Here is a 15,784-nt window from a genome sequence, read left to right as displayed (position 1 = left end):
CGCTGTGCCCGACAGAGTGATAAACCGAAGTATACCGCCACCTACCGTGTGGGAACAACAATAGGAAAGTTGCTTGGGTTGAATTTGCACAGAAAATCAACCGCTTTACACAAGTTGCCAATATGTTTGAATGTTCAAATCTATTTTAATATATTACATAATATATAAATTAATAAGTTCAATCTTACTATTTACAACACCATCAGAGTTGGTAGCTCAAGCTAACTTCTCATTGTGCTTCTCAAGCGCAAGTATGAAACATATGAAGAGGCTCTGTGTGAGACAGAAGCTTTCCCACGTAGCTACTATGAAGGCCAACATATAGCAATATATCATTCATATAAATAGAAATGAAATTATCTTAATACATATATTAATGTCAACATTGATCAGACCACTCAGCAGCAAGTTTATTTTTCAAAGGACAGATATAGTAACATAATAAAATGTATTATCAAAAACCAGTATGTTTCATCACTAGAAAGGTTGTCACTAAGTACCAATTTAAAAATGCATCCCATCGAAACATGCATGAAACAAGTATCTTCACCAGTATGGTGAATAAAACTTTACATTTATGCAGCCAAGAGAAAAGTTGTACAAAAACAGTAGACAAATTGATAAGATGCCACTACTAGTTTTAGAGCATCATGACATGTTTCATTCCAGTATTATTCAAACATTCACATCAATGAGTCTGTGTCATCGATCCCGTACAGTCATTGTGAATTATTACTGTTGGTTGCACACAACGAAAACAAACTTCCAGTACGTTCCCAGGGTAAAAATATTATTATAATGAGACACATCTTGGATGTTGTCTAGAAAGGTGCTTAATAATCTCATAAAGTCAAAAAGAGCACAAATATTGTAAATACATCATGTCACCTTTGATATGACCATCACTGTGATCATTAATGGTTGTGGATGGTAGAAGTAGTCACATGATCACAGTTTTGGGGTCTTAGTGGAAGGAGGGCAGTGGTATTTCCTAATGTAAACACTACATTGACTTCAACACACACACACACACACTCACAGAAACAATGTACAGAAACATGCAAATTAGCTGATGACAGACGTCTGCATCTGGTGCACGCAGATGTACAGTGGACTCCACTTCCTCTAAGACACCAGCGCCCTATCACATAGCTCGCTGCCGCAGAGCCCCGCCCTCGCTGTTTGTTTTGCTGCCCGTCACGTCGCCATTGCCTGGCAGCAGGGGAGTGAACTCTGTAAACAAATTGATGATGTAACTACAGGATGTCTGGTAAACTTTTATCTAGTTTATCTGGTAAACTCTGATAAACTTTCATAGTAAAACTTCCTGCTCAGAAGCTCACCTTTCATTTCAGTTTCCATCCTGCTGTCAGCGCCTGAGCTGGGGCTCGTAAAGTTGTTCTTGGACAACTCTTCTGCATCCATGACAAGCTGATCGGGTTTGGCCATGGCTTCGGGGGCTTTTCTATTATCGACGGAGTCCATCTTGACCAGACAGAGCGTCTGCAGCAAACCCATGGCGTCAAAGTCCTCCCCAAAGCATTCCCCTCCTTTCTTCAGCAGCTCCAGCACCTACCACCAATAGCGATAACCTGATTTCTTTATTCTGTCCCTTTGAGCAATGCGTCAGTGTACAATAACACACCTTCATGTACTTGTAGGACTTGAGCTCACTAATGTTCTCCTCCAGGAAGAGCACATACAGAGAAAGGTCGTCCCACTGGCCGCTGGGGTTGGGCAGGACGCTCACTGTGGGCAGTGATTGGTAGGTTTCCAGGAAGTGTGCATACCCATGACAGAGGAGGGGGCGGAGGCTGGCGTAGAACACCACGGGGATCAGCGCGGCAAAGACAATCAAGTTGACGAGGCTGGGAGGGAAGAGACAAGGGCTGTGTTCCAAATCGTGCACTTCCATACTTACATTTAAATAAGTACACTATGCACAGTGATCCCTTGATTATCGCAGTTAATCGGTTCCACACTCAACCGCAAAGTAAGATTCTTTATTTATAAATGTAATATTTTCTTAGTTAGAGCATAGAAAACCTGTTTACAACCTTCTAGATCAGAGCTGTCTACACATGAAATGACACTCCTAAGGTTAGCTTTACACTCATATTACTCAATATAGTAGACATAATAAAAGAAAGTAAGCCATTTAAGACACAAGACTCATGCTCGTGTGTGTTGCTGTAAATGTGCTCTGGTGCTTGGGGAGCCGAGTGGGGTGCAGGCAGGAAGTGACATAAGGGGTTCAGAGTTGAGTTTTAGCTTTAGCCCGTGTTAGGGATTATTGTGCCTGTTGTGAGATCATTCAAAACTGCAGTAAAAGCCTGTTGTTCCGGCAATCAAGTCTGGTGCTTGTGTGACTCACCCAACATTATGGTAACATTACTGACACCTAGTGACCACTGTAAAATACTACATATCATCACAACATCTTTGAATGAGTCTTGTGAATGCCTTGTATTTGTATTTTACTTCATTTTTATGCGTGAAAATGCTTGATTTAGGATTTTTTTTTATAAAATGTGCTTGAATATGCATATTTTTTACTAATAACAGGCTGTATTAAACCGCAAAACAGCGATGACTTATTAATTCATATATTTTTGAAAAACTGTGATAAAGTGAAGCCGCAAAACACAAAGCGTTACGTGGCGTGGGATTATTGTACACGGTGTACTAATTTTGACAACGTAGTGCTGTCCCAAATCCATTACTGTCATTGCACATTGTCGGCGACCGCAACATCTATCCGCTTCCTCTACTTCTCTCCTTTTTAATTGTGAATTGTCAAACCCCTTCCACTATGTAGCCAGGATGGTGGTGAGACTCCATCTCTGCATACTCACGAGTCATGTTCGTGTTGAGGGCGACATCCGTACTGCACTTTGCCATACATCTCAGTATGAACGCACTTATGCACTCAAAATGATAAGTGTAAGTACGCAAGTGTACAATTTCAAACACAGGCAAGATACTTCCTCTTAGGTGGCAACGTGGCCGACGTTAACAGATCCTTTCCGGAGGAGGGGGGTGTACTACCAAGTGGTGCCACTAGACCTCCGCCAAGGCTGAAAAATCCAACACATGTCCTAACTCAATTGATTTATGACTTGTTCCACTCCAGTCCTAGAGACGGTGCAACACAAGGTGCGCAACAAGCTTTTTTGTTGGATCGCATTGCATTGTAATGGGGCCAAGTGCATAACTTCCGCATCGCAGCTTTTTTCACGGCAATTTGAAGATACAAAACATGCTTTCCATTGGACAAAGACAAAATGCAACAGACAGCCTAGCCTGTTGCCGTAGCAACCACCACTTACATACCTGAGTAGCGTGAAGACTCCCACAGCGATGAGCTTACACTGCACCTTGTCGGGGACAGCAGAGTCGTTGGCAAGCAGGCCCACTCTCAGCGTGCAGCCAAAGTCGTCGGTGAGAGACGCCAGGCGGAGGTAGTAGGCCAGGTAGAGGCAGGCGCACAGCAGCGTGACCAGCGTCAGGATGCGGCACAGCAGGTAACGAAGCAGCAGCACCCGCGAGCACCGCTTGGTCATCAGGAACTTCTCCACCAGCGGGTAGTTGAAGCAGCCCTCAGTGGGGTCACTAACCAGGAGACAATTGTTATTAATGCTGCAGGTTTTTGGAAGAGACCAGGAAGACCTCTATACCTGTCTGTACTCTGCACTCCCGAGGTGGTCATCCGCTTCGCCAGGGTGACTGCGCGATTGTAACAGCGGTCCAACTCCTCCATGATGAAGCCCAGATCCGACTGCAGGAGCGGCGCTGAAGAAAATCTCCAGAACAAGGCCGGCGTGTACGTCAGCATTGCCACCAGCAGAAGGATGTACGGGAAGAACTGGACAGGAGACACAGTGGACCTTATTTATCGACAATACAACTAAGAATAGTGTGTGTGTGTGTGTGTGTGTACCTTGTGCAGCCACAGGGGAAGCGTGTGCGTGTGCACGGAGGCCCAGCAGTACGAGTCGACGTACGCTGCCTGTCGCCAGGAGAAGTTGGTGGGAGCAAAGCAGCTGATCTGAGTGCCTGAAACAAGCAAACAGAAAAACCACCTGACACACTCATGTTCCTCATGAAATCATTTCACGTGCGCCGCAGTCCCGTGCGAGATGCTCACCGACGGAGACTTCCTGAGCAAAGGCCAGTGAGATGAGGAGGAGGGGGAGGCCCACCGCCACGCACGTCACCATCTTGTCCACCGCCAGCTCGGTGCGGACACTGCGATATCGAGCCTGGTTGGGGTCCTTCAGCAGAAAGTCGCTGAACACGTACTCGGTGGCTGCGTGGGCGATGGCCATGTTGCCGCTCTAAGTTCACCTGCAGAGGCATAGAAAGTGACACCCATGCAACGCACCCTAGGTGGACACTTCTTTAGGTACACCTCATAGACATTCTACAAACATTCTACAGACATGTCAACTGGCCTGCAGGAGGAGGCTTGCTTAATGTGGCTCATGACTTGAGGTTTAGCCATCACATGAAGGACTGCGTGTTTTTTTTTAGCATCACACTTCCTTAAAATCGGTAATATGAAGTATCTATTTCGACCTAACATCTTTGATTTAATCAAATTTCAGTTTTACTGCTCACGTGCAGCAAGGAATATTACATAAATCACTTAATATAGTCACTGTATTTGTCCGCATGCATTCAAAAAATGTATGTGCCCATAATGGAACTAAGAGGAGCAGAGCGGTGCACAGAGCCAGCAGCTGTCACACAAATGATCTACACCCCTAATTATCATTTATTTGAATCATTTTAATGGTCAACATGCTTCCTGTATTCCAAAAGCAGCTGCCAATCGTTCTGCTCCAAACAAATGGCTTATAAACAGCGTAACAGTTCACAGACTATAGATACATAGGGCAGACATGATTGAGCATGTCTCTGGCATGCGGGTCTTCATCACTGCATTGCATCTGCAGCTGTCTGGTAGCAGGTTAAAAATAAAATCCAGTCCAAAACAACCAGGCTTTCCGCACCGTAAAGAGACAAGGTCAGCGCTCAGCAAGAGCTGCATTTTGCAATGTTTACCAAGAGCTCTACATTCACTGACAGTGCTGAATACTATAATGAATTAGCATTATGTCACTTCTTTAATTGGCAGCCATCAATGACAAAAATACGGGACTGTAATGTTTAGTTTAGCAGGGCGTGAAAGTAAGTAGATTTCGCCACACATCAATTACAAAAGTTAAAAACTAAACATTCCGTGATGACGTATTATTAAAAAGTAGCCAGTTGAGATGATCCTAATGAAGACAAAAGCGGGATAAACTTACCTTGGTTCTTTACAAGCCGTTTTCTACCTTGACATGACTGAATTGGAGCAGGTTTGGAAGCAATTAGGGTGTCTCGATGCGTTTTAAGTTAAATCACGTGGCAGAAGAGGCATTCAACTGGTGGAACAAAAGACAACTTTCATAAAGAATCAACTTCCTGTCGCGACAAAACCACTTCCGGCATTCTTTGCGCTGATGCCTCCAAGGAGCGCATGTCGGCTCGGATTTCTCAAAATGTTGCCTTCAAGTCAGTTGGGGGTAAATCGGCAGAGGTTCTCGACTATATTGTTTTTACCAGAGTAGTTGGATTTTGTTAATGTATTTATTATGCTCTACAAACACCTGTTATCGAAGTCAAAAAGTTAAGATCTGTTCTTTGATATTTTTAATCAAAGCTGTGGCTGGTAAATCAGCCCAGTCGGGGCACTAAAGTAGAGAAGGCGCTATTATACCGACAACACCAACGCAAAACAAGTAAGCTTAATAACGCTTCCAATTTACACCCAATAATACTAGATACTTTGCGTCCTAGCAGATGACGTAGTAGCACCTACTTTTAGTGTAGTAAAACCTCATCCGTAAAGCAATTTGCATGCAGCCTCCTATATCTGCTTCGTAGTGTAAATTTGCTTAATCCAAAACCATTTTGAACTGCTGCTGCTGTTCTATCGCGATAAATTCAAGTTGAGCCTAGTGAAGTTGCTGCCACAAACCGACATATGTACCGGAAATATTAAGTATGGTTTTGGCAGTAATATAAAAAAATAACCCAATGTGAACGTAACGTGGATATTGTGTACACATATGTGCTTTTGAAATACAATTTTGTTATTTTACTGACATAATGGTATTCTAGAAGGCTTATTTTCACGTTTGCGTATCATGTAGAGACTCAGTGCTTTTATATTGAAATGCGTACCCGGAAACAACACGACAGCTCTCGGTGCAGCCTTGACAACGCCACTGCTTGAAGCGCCCCATTCATTCCTTTCACTCGCATCCCAGCAGCGGCCCTCCCCTCCCGCTTCTCTCCGCCTGGAAAGATGGCTGCTCCGGCGTTGGTGAGAAGCTCCGAGCCGGCGCTGTGCCCGAGCTTCGCGGAGGTCTGTTCGTTTCTGGAACGCTACGGAGCGGCCCTCGACCTGCCCGAGATTACTTTCCCGCAGATGGAGGGCTACCTGCGCGACAAGACGACAGGTGAGAGACCGGTTAGCGGCGGAGCGAAGAAGTGGCGGAAAGCTGCGACACTAGGAGCCTGGAAGAGGAGAGGGGGGGGCACACCATCAGCACTATCATCGCGATGATGGTGAGGGTGATGAAGATGTGTGTGGCCCTGATGAACATCGCCAGCTACTGCAGCTCGCTAGCAAAGCTTTCAGCACGTTACATAGACACAACAAGGTGTTCACCTCCATTGGTCCTTCGCCATTTCAGAGACAAACACTAATATTTACAGCTAGTTTACAAGTTTGCACCAGGAGGAAGCGTCGTTAGCCAACACAAAGCTAGCATCCAAAGCCTTACATTCTTTGCCGTGAGGAAGGAAGCTAAATGGCTAAAGTTAGTGGAAAATGGGGTCCAGTGCGGGAGTAACATTTAACAGAACATTTAAGAGGCCTGGGGAGAGTCAAGTTGTTAATGTTATGAAGGGGAACACGAATGTGATCGTGAAGGTAGCCATGATGCAGCCTGTTAGCTCACAGTCTTGTCAGGTGGACTTCTTAACTGCCAACAGGACTTGCAGTAATATTCCCCGGACAACTTCATTTAACTACCTATACGTTACTAAACGTTGTAAGTAAAACAAGTGTCACTGCTAAGCTACAGTAGCAGATAAAAACAGCGGATGTTAATTTGTGGCTGTCAAATGTGCACATGCGCAGTAGGGCCTTTTAGCTGTTTGCTAGCTTGAGAAGTTAGCAAGATGCTGAGAGTAAATATAAGATGCGTTCATTACGTTTTAGCTGCTATCAGCGTTTAAAGCACACCCGTTTGAGCTTCGATAAGATCTGATAAGATTTTAAAGTCTTCCGGACACGATTAACTCAATCTTTGCAGTGTACATTGAAGAGTTTTTCGGCGTAAATACGGTGTGACGTCGTAACAGATTACGACACTATTTACGACAGTTGACTTTTATTGTTGCCGTAGAAGGAAGTAAACAACAGAAATTAATACAAGTGATTAAACTAAGTCTTAATTGGCGACTCTAAATTGTCCATAGGTCTGAATATGAGTGTGAATGTTTGTTTGTCTATATGTGCCCAGCGATTGGCTGGCGATCAGTCCAGGGTGTACCCCGCCTCTCGCCCGAAGTCAGCTGGGATAGGCTCGAGCATACCCCCGCGATCCTAATTAGGATAAGCGGCATAGAAAATTGATGGATTAAAATAAGTCTTCTCTTTATAGCTAGGCTTGTATTTTGCAATAAGACTCTTGTCACTGCCCAAGTATGAATTTAGCTGTCAAATGTCCTCAGATAAGAAGTGGATCAAACACTAAGAAGCATTTGCGGTTTGAAGCCTACAATGATTGTGTTTGTAATGTGTGTTTCAGTTCCTAAACCTCTCATTGAACTTCATGTGAAGCTGATCCGAAAACTTGGGAAGACTGTTTCTTCTGACCGCTGGGAAAAATACCTTGCCAAGGCAAGTAGCATCCACACCAACTGTTTCCATCTGTGTGAGAACGAGGTGACAAAAGAGCTTTTTGTTTGGACTAAATGTACCATTTGCCTTCTGCAGATGTGCCAGGAACTGAATAGTGCCTGGGCGTGGGAGCTGGAACAGAACGGCTACCAGGATATGTCCATGGAGTGCAAGTCCAGCATCCTCAAAGTACGACATTCCTGCATCTTCCACCTCCATCCACCTTATGAATTAATTTTGCCACTTACAAACACTTTTTGAAAGTGTTTGAATTAGCCAAGCAGTTGACATAGAAAATGTGTTGTTAACTATGAAAATGACATTTCATTCTTCTTTTGTCCATGTGTGCTGTCAGTATCTGTGCGAGTGTCAGTTTGACGACAACCTCAAGTTCAAGATGGCCATCAACGAGGAGGAGCCAGAGAAGATGCGCCTGCAGCCTATCGGGCGGGATTGCCAGGGCCTCATGTACTGGCTTCAGCTGGACCAGGAGCAGAACATCCGGTTGTACACGGAGGAGCAGGACGACCTGGATGGGTCCACCTGGAGGTGCATCGTCAGGTAGGACTCGTAGAGCATTTGGTGTGCCATCCAGCTCAGGTGGCCTCTCTCCCTTCAACCCGTTTGTCCGCCAAACTGTTTCATCAGGACCCGCAACGACCTGGCAGATGCTCTGGAGCTCCTGAAGGCCCAAGTTTCAAACCAGAACCGGGCTGGATCTGGAAACAGCAGTCCTGCACAGAGAGAAGCTGGTAGGTAGAAACATCTTAATATGATGTATAAAATTTATTCCAAAAATACCTAACACAGCTTCTTTCTTGTGTGGTAACACAGTGGACGAGGTCAGCAAACTCAGCAAGATCTCAGAGGGCGTTGTTGATGGTGTGAAGGTTGAAAATGAAGGAAAAAACCTAAAACAAGGTAGTAAAGATTGTTTTCATTATAATTCATTCTTAACATTGCAAACTTTCCAGTAATTTTTAGAAAAGCTTCTTGGTTGTTGGTTTTAGTGAGAACTCAAGAGCGGACGCCGACCATCAAACAGGAGGTGAAAGAAGAGAAGGCCGATGACCCACCTCCTGTTTTTGATAACCACGTGAGCACCATTACCTCCGTCATCAAAACAGAGCGCACGGACTCCGATGCCCACAAAAGCGCCGTGTCTGTTGTCATGGCAACTGTCACGGCCACATCAAAACAGGAAGTGAACAAGGAGGAGGAGGCTGAGCGCGCGGTCGTCAGGAGCAACCAGCAGGCTAAGATACCGCTGAAGAAGAGAGAGCTGAAGCTGGCAGAAAGCTACCACAGTAACCACCTCAACAACAAGAGCAGCAGCAGCAGCATCATCGTGTGCAATCCCGCCGTCATCCACAGCAAGGATGTCTCAGTGGCGCCCCCGAGTGGCCCTGCGGCATCGCAACAGCATCCTGAGTCGGTCCTGAAACGAGAGCTGACCAACGGGAGGGCGTCACTCCTGTTGCCGCACAAAGAGGGACAAAATGAGGCTGTGAGCGTCATAGGTCATGTCGGGGTAATCCGCGGCCCACCGGAGCGCGTTCAAACGCCCTGCGCTGGACAAGAAGAAGAAAACGGCTGCAGAGCTGTGGAGGAAGACAGAGAGGTGAGCCGGAAGTCAGTGCTGGTGAGAAATGCACCCATCGTCATGGAGGCAGTATCTGTTGCCACCACTTCGCCGCCTCAGCCAGCGGAGGGCGCTGAGAGACTGGAGGTGGAGGAAAAGGGCAAGAAAACAACAAAGGATGAGGACAAAGAAACTGCAGAGAGCGTCCTTCAAGGACAGGACACCGACTCAGGATCGCAGGGACTTCATGTGGAAGAGGAAGGAAGCAAAGACATGCTTGAGAAGGACACCAGTATTTCAGGCTCCGCCCCTTCTGTCACAGAACCCCAGCAGGAGGGGGAATGCATCAATGGCGGCCTGGTGGATCAGTCTAGCGAGAAGGACATTGTACATGGTTCTGAGCACAGGTCACGCCCACTAGAGGAAGCCTCCTCAGAGCTCCAGAAAGAAGGAATCAGGTTGAAGATTAAGATTCCTCCTCATCGCAGAAACAAGCTGCGGGCCAAAGAGCAACAGAGGGAAGTGTCTGAAGGGGGCAGGTCGCTCAGGAGGTCTGCAAGGATTTGCAAGTTTGTATCAGTCATGCATAAAGCATTCACATGGGGGAGTGGTTGTCTTCTTTTTAAAGATGGTCTGCTATGTCTACCTGCAGGCCCAGCTCCAAAGCCACTGACGGGCAGAAAAAGAAACGAAAGCAGACCACAAGAGAAGAAGAAGAAGAGGAGGAGGAAGGAGAAGAGGAGGAGGAGCAGAGTTTGGCGACCACAAAAGACAGAAAAGTTCAAGCTGTTGTCCACACCAGGAAGCGAAGGGTAATTTTAACTATATATTTTTTTGAGTGACATTGTATTTATTTATTTTTTTAAATTGTCTTTATGTTGCGTTTCAGGGCAAACGGAGACACGGACGCCCCCGCTGGACCAACATTCGCACCAAAAGACGCAAACCGAATGACGCAGAGGAGGTGGTGGACAAAGAGGAGGCCAGCGAGGGAGGGTGCCACTCAGAGGAGTCCTGTCAATCTGAGGAGATTCCCAAGGAGGACGCCTGCTCTCACTGCGGCCTTCCCAACCACCCAGAACTGGCGAGTGTTCCTCCCTTACCTCAGCGACATCATGACCATCGTGTCCTCTTACAGTCAGACACGCTCATCTCGTGCGTGTCGTTTGTAGATCCTGCTGTGCGACTCCTGTGACAGTGGATATCATACCGCCTGCCTGCGCCCTCCCCTCATGCTTATCCCTGATGGCGAGTGGTTCTGTCCCCCCTGCCAACACGTAAGTCCTCCTAAGGAGAGCCTCCCTATGTATGGGTTTAATGACAGAAGGGACAATTTGCACACTTCTGAGCAACCTGGTATCTGGTGTGTTTGTGTGTTTGCAGAAGCTGCTGTGTGAGAGACTGGAAGAGCAGCTGCTGAACCTCGACAGTGCTCTGAAGAAGCGAGAGCGAGCCGAGAGGAGGTAAACACACACCTTTTGTGAGCTCACAAAAAAAAACCACACAATGAAGCATCTTCCCCTGTACGCTGACGCAGCCAAGCAGAAAGAGATGATGAACTTGTTAAGATGAGGTAACCTTTGACCCTCCTCTCTGCCTCTGTGTCAGGAGGGAGAGGCTGGTATACGTCGGGATCAGCGTGGAGAACATCATTCCTGTGAGTAGAGCACCAAGATGGCGAATGTGAAGACTTAAGCTGCAGCTATGTGTCAATTGGCGCACTTCCACATAGCATTTTGAGTGAATAAGTGCTTTCAAGCTGCGAAGTATACAGTAGCTAAATGCAGTGCACTGTCAGTACTCTGCTGTTGCACTCATCACACCCCAAATGATGAGTGTGCAGTGATGGACCCTAAATACTGTCAGTCATCTCCGTCTTGGCTACGTAGCAGAAGAGGAGGGACTAACTCCAGTAGTTGCAATTCACAATTTAAAACTAGCAAAGAAGAGGAAGCAGATAAATATTGCGATCATCATTTCCGGTAAGTGTGAAACAACAGTAATGGATTTTGAACAGCACGACACTGTCAAAATGTGCACTCAGGAAGTAAGTATGCAGTGTAGACAGTATACTGTACTTTTTGAAGTTTCAGTATCATAAGTGCGTGAAAAACACAGCCTGTGTCTAAAATGGAATACTTCTGTCAGTACATACCATTATACCGCAATTACTATAAGCCGCTACTTTTTTCACCTACTTTGAACCCTGTGGCTGTAACAATTTATGACGGAAAAAAACTACAGTACCTATGATGCTTACAGTCCAGATTCAGCAAGTAGTGAATTTCTGAAGTGGACGCTAATACCGTGTTTTGAAGTCTTATGTAGTAACCATGTTTTGAGCTCGCAAAACTTAAGTTTGATCAATGTAGATAGAATTACTACAGCTTCTTGTGACTGCTTGGACTGCGGCAGCTGTGAAACAGGTGGGAGGTGGGGGCGTGTCTCCCGTCACAGAGTAACAAGTGAGGTTGGGAACACCAAGTGTAGGTGGGATTGCAAGGTTTATAGTGTGTCTTTCTGTGTAAATATACTATGTTACACTTAATTATAGATAAGCGTGGCCTATATATGGGCAACATTTTTCTTCTATTTAAATTTGGTGGGTGCGGCTTATCTTCAGGTGCGCTTAAGGTTCAGAATTTATGGGCGCTCCTGAGTGCTTTCCCAAATTACTCGACATGACAATAGCAATATTTATCCTATTCTCCTTTTTAATGGCAAATTGCAACCACTCAACGGGGCATTTATTTTGGTTGTTGTTCACTACCTGGCTATGGGTTGCTCCTTAGCCATCATTATTTCAACTTAGTCCCTCCCCTTCCGTGACATAGCCAAGATGACTGCAACATCTGGATGCTGATAGTGCACTGCATTTTGCCCGACTTCTCAATGTGACCAAAAGTACTGAAGTACGTCAATTGAGACTGTCTCGTCCACACAGGGAGATGAGGAAGAGGAGGAGGGAGAACAAACGTCAGCCAAGAAGAAAGATCCAAAGAAAAGTAAAAATCTGGGTAGGAGATCAACCAGAACCAGGAAGCACATTAGCTACAGGTGGGTGTGGCTTGTTTGCTTACCATGTGAACTGCTCTGATGTGTTTACTAACTTAATATATTTGTGCTTCAGATTTGACGACTTTGATGACGCCATCGACGAGGCCATAGAGGAGGACACTGGGGATGTTCAAAGTGAGTGGACGTAGAGATAGTTTGTGATATTTATGGATTCTTGCTTGGTATGGTATGACAGTATATCTTTTAGCTTGTGCAATGGGATAGGAAAATAAAGAAATAAGGATAAAAATGTAATAAGACTAAATGAGATAACAATAAATATAAGAAGTGATAAATATAAAATAGAAGAAGTAAATAACCTGCAATGGCGCCGATGTAACAGCAGGGGGAGGCAGAGACATCACAGCTCTCCTGTCTCAGGACGGGAGGTTGGGTCGCCGCGGGCCAATCAGAGCCCAGACACACACCACCACCAGGAACAAGAAGAAGCGGCGCCTGAACGATCTGGAGAGTGACAGCACGGCGGCGGAGAGTGAGGACGAGTTCACGCTCAGTGAAAGGTGACATCTTGTTTTGCTGACTGCAGCATTGCCGTCAGTCCGTGTGAGACCAAATCTGGCTTTGTCGTCCTCGCACAGCTCAGAGGATGAAGAGTTCGGAGGCTCAGGCGCTGATGATGATGACGATGAGGAAGATGAGGATGCGGGCAGCTGGGACAGCGGGTCCCGCCCCAGACGGTCGGTGCCTAAGCACAGGCCCAGCAGGACCAAAGACAAAGCCGGGAGACGACTGGGGCGGCGCCGGCGCCGGAGACGCTCCTCAGAGGAGGACGGTGGCAGCGATGACGAGCTGGGTGAGTTTAATTTTTCTTCTGTGCTGATAAGTCAAGCATTTCTAATATTTTCTTGTGCTTTTGTCAGACGCGGACCAGTACAGCGACATGTCGGACTCTGATAAGAAGAGGGGGGGGCTGAGGCGGGGCCACCGCCAGCAGGTCAACTACAGAGAGACTTCCGAGTCATCTGACAATTCCAGGACGTCTCCCAAAAGGGAAAAAGTCAAACCACGCGGCCGACCGCGCAAGGAACATCTCTCCAGCGACTACAGCGATGGTTAGCGGTTCGCTTAGCAACCATCTTCCCCACCCCATCATGTGCTCACCATGTGTTGTTCTTGCAGTGTCGCCTTCCTCACGGGACTCTGAAGAGGAGGACGACGATGAAGCTGGTCGAAGGAGAAGAGAGAAGAGGAGCAGAAGAGAAGAGGAAGACGTCTGCGCTCGCCGATCCAAAGAAAAGCAGAGAAGACGCCAAGGCGAGAAGGACGACGACGACCAGGCGAGAGGGAGGTGGCGTAAAAGGAAATCCTCGGAAAAGGAGGATGACGAAGACGAGCGGAGGACAGCCAGAGAGGAGGAAGACCCAGACAAAATGGGCAGAGGGAAAAGGAGGGAGATGCTGTCCCAGCAGCGCCGCAAGCGCCTCGCTCAGATGCTGAAGAAACGCAGACCTTCCACGGATGAAGACGACGACGACTCCCAAGAATCTGAATCTTCCTCCGAGGAGGACCGCCCCGTACGCAAAAGACTCAACCGCATCGACTCGGACGAGGAGGAGGAAGAGGAGGGGGAGTCGGAGCAGGAGATGAAGAAGTCAGAAGCTGGAGGGAAAGATGACAGTGATGCTCAGGACGATGGGCGGGGCGACAGCCCGCCTCTGTCTAACAGACATCGGACCTCCAGGGGCCCGACAAAGCCTGGGACCGCAGTTGCTGCCGAGCCCACAGAAGGTGAAAGGTTGGGCGGGCAGGACAAACACAATGGCCCCTCACATGCGGAGGAGGAGGAAGAGCAGGCCGAGTCAGACTCATTAAACTCTGTCCAGAACAGTCCACAGTCGTGATGGACCACATTCTTCTTTGTGGCTTTTACTTTGGAACTTTCTGGACTTTTCTTCCCCCTCCCCTTCCTTGCCATCATAGTCCGACCGTCATCACACTTGTAACACAAACGCACAAGTAGCTGCACGCTCTGACCATAAAAGGACGCTAGATGGTCACGATTATCCATCCACCTAACTCTTCCTGAAAACCCTGTGGTCCTTCTCACAGCACTCCGTCAATGAGTGCCAGGACACACTCTGGATCACGTGACCTGAAGACTTCTTTGTCTCCTGTTGGCGAAGCATCCATTGACTTTTAAAGGGGGTGGCTTCCTGGAAATGTCAACAGGTTGTTGGCTGTACATACTTTACCGTGCCCTCTTCTTGTAAAATAGTACATGTTTAGTCTGTTTTAGTGCTCTTGTAAGATACACTGTTCTATTTTCTCTATGAAGGAGAGGAGCGCTGCGGCACTGCGAGCCCCGCCGCCATGTTTGAGATTCTGCCACGGCTGGGAGCAGTGAAAGCGGACCAGAACGACAAAAAATACTTTTAATCAAGACGGCAGGGGGCAGCATTTTAACCGCGAGAAACTGAATTTCTCATTTCCGTATCATTAGCTAAACTGACCAACAGCAACAAGGTGACGTTACAATAAGCAGCCAGGGGGCGTGTCCTCCGGAGTTGCGGGGCCAAGCTGCTGTTCCCAAATGACGGCCAACATACAATAATACCTTTTCTTTTACTGTTTTAAAAGTTAACCTCCCACAAATATTCATCTTTAAAGTTTTATAAGTCTAAGCAATAAATGGGCTTAAAGAAAGATGGTCATCTGTAATAAAAGCTAGAAATTATATTTTACATCAATTTGGAACATAATGTATTCTTTTTAAGTGCTGACCTGTTCTGACCTCCAAATAGAAGGATCAGCACAACCTCTTTCAAGAATGCATCGAAGGTGTTCAATAAGTTCATTTTATAGTCCAACTCCCAATTTAATTATTTTGATGTATTAACCAATCAAAGCCCAGCAGGCCAGCCTGGTCACATGTGACTAAATAATCACTTTATTTTTTTACTGCTGGAAGTTTGCTGTGTTGATTAAGCTGATGCGCTCCCATCACAAAGTGGTCCTCTTTCCAAGTGCAACTTACCAGGATTGAAACAGACTCAAGTGGACGTGACTCTGTTGTTATTACTGTAGTGTCACTGTCTCCTAAATGTTGTCTAAGTTATTAAAAACCAGCACTGCGAGCATCTTCTCAAAACACTTGTCTCTTTTTTATATATTCATACAATATTGTATATATAAATATATCACCAGTATTATTCCTCTATGTG

At 46.4% G+C, this 15,784-nt stretch overlaps 2 protein-coding genes across 5 annotated transcripts; one reads left to right on the top strand and one right to left on the bottom strand.

Annotated features, from left to right (window-relative positions):
* Positions 1–617: 617 nt before the first annotated feature.
* LOC129191185 (pannexin-1-like) lies at positions 618–6,593 on the bottom strand. 3 transcript variants are annotated; one of them, XM_054794284.1, is made up of 9 exons: positions 6,235–6,593; positions 5,316–5,432; positions 4,148–4,347; positions 3,941–4,056; positions 3,678–3,865; positions 3,334–3,612; positions 1,646–1,868; positions 1,344–1,572; positions 618–1,233 (listed from the first exon to the last, which is right to left on the bottom strand). In XM_054794284.1, the coding sequence occupies exons 3-9, from the start codon at positions 4,326–4,328 to the stop codon at positions 1,145–1,147; spliced, it is 1,305 nt and encodes a 434-aa protein (XP_054650259.1). In that variant the 5' UTR covers positions 4,329–4,347; positions 5,316–5,432; positions 6,235–6,593; the 3' UTR covers positions 618–1,144. The 3 variants fall into 3 exon arrangements, with proteins under 3 accessions (XP_054650259.1, XP_054650258.1, XP_054650256.1); XM_054794283.1 differs by lacking the exon at positions 6,235–6,593 and adding an exon at positions 5,870–6,003; XM_054794281.1 differs by lacking the exon at positions 6,235–6,593 and having other exon boundaries at positions 5,316–6,018.
* On the top strand, positions 6,278–15,702 carry rsf1a (remodeling and spacing factor 1a). 2 transcript variants are annotated; one of them, XM_054794278.1, is made up of 18 exons: positions 6,278–6,512; positions 7,872–7,963; positions 8,060–8,152; positions 8,319–8,524; positions 8,612–8,715; positions 8,798–8,884; positions 8,974–10,096; positions 10,198–10,357; positions 10,435–10,629; positions 10,718–10,822; positions 10,929–11,008; positions 11,154–11,202; positions 12,490–12,602; positions 12,676–12,737; positions 12,946–13,123; positions 13,202–13,416; positions 13,484–13,675; positions 13,743–15,702. In XM_054794278.1, exons 1-18 carry the CDS (start codon positions 6,359–6,361, stop codon positions 14,462–14,464), a joined length of 3,930 nt encoding a protein of 1,309 aa, XP_054650253.1. In that variant the 5' UTR covers positions 6,278–6,358; the 3' UTR covers positions 14,465–15,702. The 2 variants fall into 2 exon arrangements, with proteins under 2 accessions (XP_054650253.1, XP_054650252.1); XM_054794277.1 differs by having other exon boundaries at positions 6,279–6,512; positions 8,974–10,114.
* Positions 15,703–15,784: the final 82 nt, after the last annotated feature.

Source organism: Dunckerocampus dactyliophorus, chromosome 12 (genome assembly GCF_027744805.1).
Source record: "Dunckerocampus dactyliophorus isolate RoL2022-P2 chromosome 12, RoL_Ddac_1.1, whole genome shotgun sequence".
Lineage (NCBI taxonomy): Eukaryota > Metazoa > Chordata > Actinopteri > Syngnathiformes > Syngnathidae > Dunckerocampus > Dunckerocampus dactyliophorus.
This window is presented reverse-complemented; position numbering and strand designations above follow the sequence as displayed.